This window comes from Eucalyptus grandis, chromosome 3 (genome assembly GCF_016545825.1).
Source record: "Eucalyptus grandis isolate ANBG69807.140 chromosome 3, ASM1654582v1, whole genome shotgun sequence".
NCBI lineage: Eukaryota > Viridiplantae > Streptophyta > Magnoliopsida > Myrtales > Myrtaceae > Eucalyptus > Eucalyptus grandis.
The window spans coordinates 52,792,060-52,796,171 of NC_052614.1; the positions used below are offsets into that span (position 1 = coordinate 52,792,060).

Below are 4,112 nucleotides of genomic sequence, written 5' to 3' on the forward strand. Positions count from 1 at the left end.
TACTCCAGGTGTCCCAAACTCATTAAAAGTCTCATAAAAAAAATTAGAACCCTCTTATTTCAAGATTACAAGTTTTGTGAAACAATCATGTTTTGCTCAAGCTAATTACAAGGTAGTATATATTTCTATAGTAACTTTACAACTAATTTTTCTTTAATTGAATAGCTATACAAAAAATATCAATTTTTTTTGTCACAAAAAGAAAATCTCGAGTTGAAAGGCAAAAGATAAAGTTATAGAATCAAATAAGAACTCTATATGATATAAATATTAAAATTTACCCAACAAGATAAATGAGTGAATCAAGCACTATTGATTTGTTAATCATTTGGTGGTGTTGTAATGATGACTCCATGCTTCTTCTTTTTTTCTTTTTCCCTTTATGCTACAGATAAAGTTTAGACGACACGTGGCTCGCTAACAAGCGAACATGAAATTTGTCAATGACCCAATTGTCTACTACTTCTCAATACCTTCTGCACTCGGTAGATTCCACTTCCTGCAACCATAGCCTGAATCAGCAATCCAAAGTCCCAACCAAGTGAGACCCAACAATTGGGAGACTTGGACGGTCTCTCCTTCATGTAAATTAGAAACACAGAGCAATTCCTGGAGAAGACAACAGAAGTCATGAATCCCGGTCGTGATTTTCCTCGTCAAGAGAAGCTGAAGCCGAAGGCCGTGATCGTCGGAGGGAGCATAGCAGGTGTGTCCTGCACACACGCTCTCATTCGGGCAGGGTGGACGTTGCGGTCATAGAGAAATCGTGCAAGCTCCGAAAGGAAGCCCCACCGGTGCAGGACTCAGTTTGGATCGGCTCTCTCAGGAGTTCATCGGGTCCTGGACAGGGCGCCCTGATCTTCTCCGTGACATCACCTGTCCTCTCTGCATTGATCTACTAAGGAAACTTCATATGACGAACTCAGCCTTATTGAAAGTCCTGAGGTTTGAGTTATGATATGTATTGAAGTATAAGATCACAATTACTGGAGAATTGGCGCAGAATATGTCTTTCTTCTAGCAGCATGAAATTTAAGTTCTTGCTTTGCTTGACAGTGAGGAGAGATGTTAAGTTCATCAATGAGATACGGTTCCTTTTCTTTGTTTCTTGTTAAACATATAGACATTGATCATGTTTGTTATGGAGCAGTTAACAATGTGTCCTTGTTCTTACCAAATTCTTATGCTTCTATTTGTACCAGAGCCAAGCAATCGATGATGAGAAAACCAGGAAGATACTAGCAAGAGATGATAATTTCAATCATGAAGCAGCACATTGGGCTACTCTGCATGACCACCTGTTCACTGCATTGCCACCAGAAATATTCCTCCAGGGCCATATTTTCCTCTCTCTCTCTGTTTCCAATGATCGGCAATCAGTCAAAATCAAGGCCCGAGTTCTCAGCACTGGTGAAACCACCGAAGTATACGGAGATTTGCTCATCGCTGCAGATGGATGCCTCTCTAATTCGCAATCACTTTCTTCCCATTGTCAAACCAAGGTGGTTACTTCTCTGTCCAAATTGTTATGCGCCAATCCCTAACTTAGACACTTTGTTAGCTTACCATAATTATGTTGATATTATAGACATTCTGGCTATTGTGCCCGGAGGGTGTTTTTCAATTTTTCGGGGAGCAAAGATTCTGAAACTATCAAAAACGTTAGGGAGGCACATCTGGAGTTTGGAAAATGCCTGTACTTAGACTTGGCACCCGGAAATCAAACTGTTCTTTTCGAGATCCCAAACAAAAGGCTGAACTGGATATGGTATTTAAATCAACCTGAACCTGACTTGCAGGTAATATTCGCCCATCTTGCTCATCACCGACTGTACTATAGTAGTAGCAATTGTGAATTTAGTTAGAGATGCAAATGATCATGATGGAAATTGCCGTATAGTTTTCCTGTTTATTCAAAAGATAAGTTGGAGGAACTAAATGAGCATACCTCATAGAAGATCTGGGTATTGATATATCCCAAATTCATTAAAACCTAGATCACAGAAATCATCATAGATGTTTCTTTATACGCACATTCCTGTCCATTAGTCCCTTGCGCCTTATAGTATATGATATTTAGTCTGTTATTGACAAAAACAGGGAAATTTAGTTACTACAAAAGTAAGGGATGACTTGATTCTGAAGATGTACCAAGATGCAGAGAAAATTTGGCATCCAGCTTTAGTTCAGCTCACGAGAGAAACTGAAGAACCTTTCATAAATGCCATTTACGACTGTGATCCACTAGAACAAATAGTATGGGACAATGTGGTACTTGTTGGTGACGCAGCACACCCCACGACACCGCACAGCTCAAGGAGCACAAACATGTCGATTCTGGATGCTGCTGTCCTAAGCTGGTGCTGGGTGAAGTAGGGATTGAAAAATCTAACAGCTGCTCTTGAAGAATAGCAATCCGTTAGGCTACGTGTTGCATCCAAGCAAGTCTTGCATGCCCGGCAAGTCGGGAGGATAAAACAAGGCCTTACGCTTCCTGAGTGCAAACCTTTCAATCCTAACACAGCCACTTGGGAGGATTGCAAGATGCTTCTGCAGAGAGGCATGCCCTTCTTCAAACATAATCCTTTGCTCCGAGCGAGCATCCTTTTATTGTTCGGCAAATGGTGATCATCTCATATATGTTGCCATTCTGGTGGTGTCAATGTTGATTTCAGACATGTCACGGATTATTTCTAGCTCCAGCTGAATATAGCAAGAGATGTGTCTTTTTAAGTATCCGACTTAAACAGGATTATCATGGATGGTGACACTCATATTAGACTTGTGTTAGAGAGTTAATGATCATTTCATTTACTGAAACACTATTCAATGTAGCTATTTCTTGTTCCAGTTGCAATAGCCCTTGTACAGCAGCACAAAACTCGTTCTTCACTCACACAAAGCTGAAGGTACATCCGGTTTTCCATGTAAGTATGCTCAAACCTTTCCAAATTGATGAGGAAGACCCAGATCGAGGGGAGTCACAACGGACGCCGCTCGGGGCCAAAACCTCGTATGATCGAGAAGTCGAGAGCATCTTGGCGGATCGAGTCATACGGAAACGATATTGTGTGCCCAAGCGAGAGTATATGATCTGATGGAAGGGTCTTCCGGAGAGCTAAGCCAGTTGGGAGCCCGAGGAGAATCTTTGGTAGTTCAAGAAAGAGATCGAAACCTTTCATGCCGAAGACGCGACGAGGGCGTTGCCTGATTAGGTGGGGGAGAATGTCACGGCCCGAAAGTTAGCATGTCCAAGAGGTTTCCATGGCACGGGCATGACACGTGATGAACCTCGACCTATGTTCCCGAGATGTAAAGTATTCTCCTAGGGGCGGGTGATACTATATTTGTACGCATACGATATAAATGCGAGTAGCTAATAGTTGGCTATAAATGCCGGTGGTTGGTAGATGGGGAGGTGCAATCTCCACCGTTAGATCTAAGGGAGATCTACGGCTGGGATTTGCCTTATACTTGTATATAAAGGGGTGTCCTCCCTTGTTGTATTCTCATTCACAACATATATGAAAATCCAGAGCTTCTCTCTCATCAAGTGTTTCTCTCTCTAGAAGTTCATTGTGAGTCGAGTATGAAAGGCTGCTTAGGGGTAAAACCTTAAGGCCACAAGGGTGAATCGAGAGTTGATCGAGAGTTGATCAATCGGCCCGTGACAAGTGGTATCGAGCTGATTTGCGATCCAAGCGCGAGAACGTTAGTTTTAAAGTGCAATCCACCGTATCCAAAATTTTATCAGCAACTCCCTGAATGTTCACCTGAGGCCTTGTGGTGCAGTGCCGTAGAAGATATAAGTGAGGTTCCTAAGTGATTGTAACCCAAAAATGGGGTTTTATTCCTTAAAAAGGAAAAAAAAAAGAAAAAGGCACTTTAAGTCCAATTTCAATTATGCACCGGACCCTTTTTGGTCTAAAGTTCATCAACTTTACTTTAATCTCAAATTTGCCTACATCCAAAAATCATTGTAATTTGTTCTAGATTATCAATATTGAAAGGTCGATGTTATTTCATACGAAATTGATGGTGCTGAAAACACATGGATTCGAGTAATGAACCTTTAACTGGCCTTGATATTGATAATTTGAAGAAACTAGTGG

At 41.4% G+C, this 4,112-nt stretch overlaps 1 protein-coding gene across 1 annotated transcript; it reads left to right on the plus strand.

Annotated features, from left to right (window-relative positions):
- The first annotated feature begins 468 nt into the window (after window positions 1–468).
- LOC120292231 (6-hydroxynicotinate 3-monooxygenase-like) lies at window positions 469–2,568 on the plus strand. Its single transcript, XM_039310459.1, has 4 exons — window positions 469–945; window positions 1,203–1,502; window positions 1,589–1,799; window positions 2,101–2,568. Exons 2-4 carry the CDS (start codon window positions 1,249–1,251, stop codon window positions 2,374–2,376), a joined length of 741 nt encoding a protein of 246 aa, XP_039166393.1. The 5' UTR covers window positions 469–945; window positions 1,203–1,248; the 3' UTR covers window positions 2,377–2,568.
- The last annotated feature ends 1,544 nt before the right edge of the window (window positions 2,569–4,112 follow it).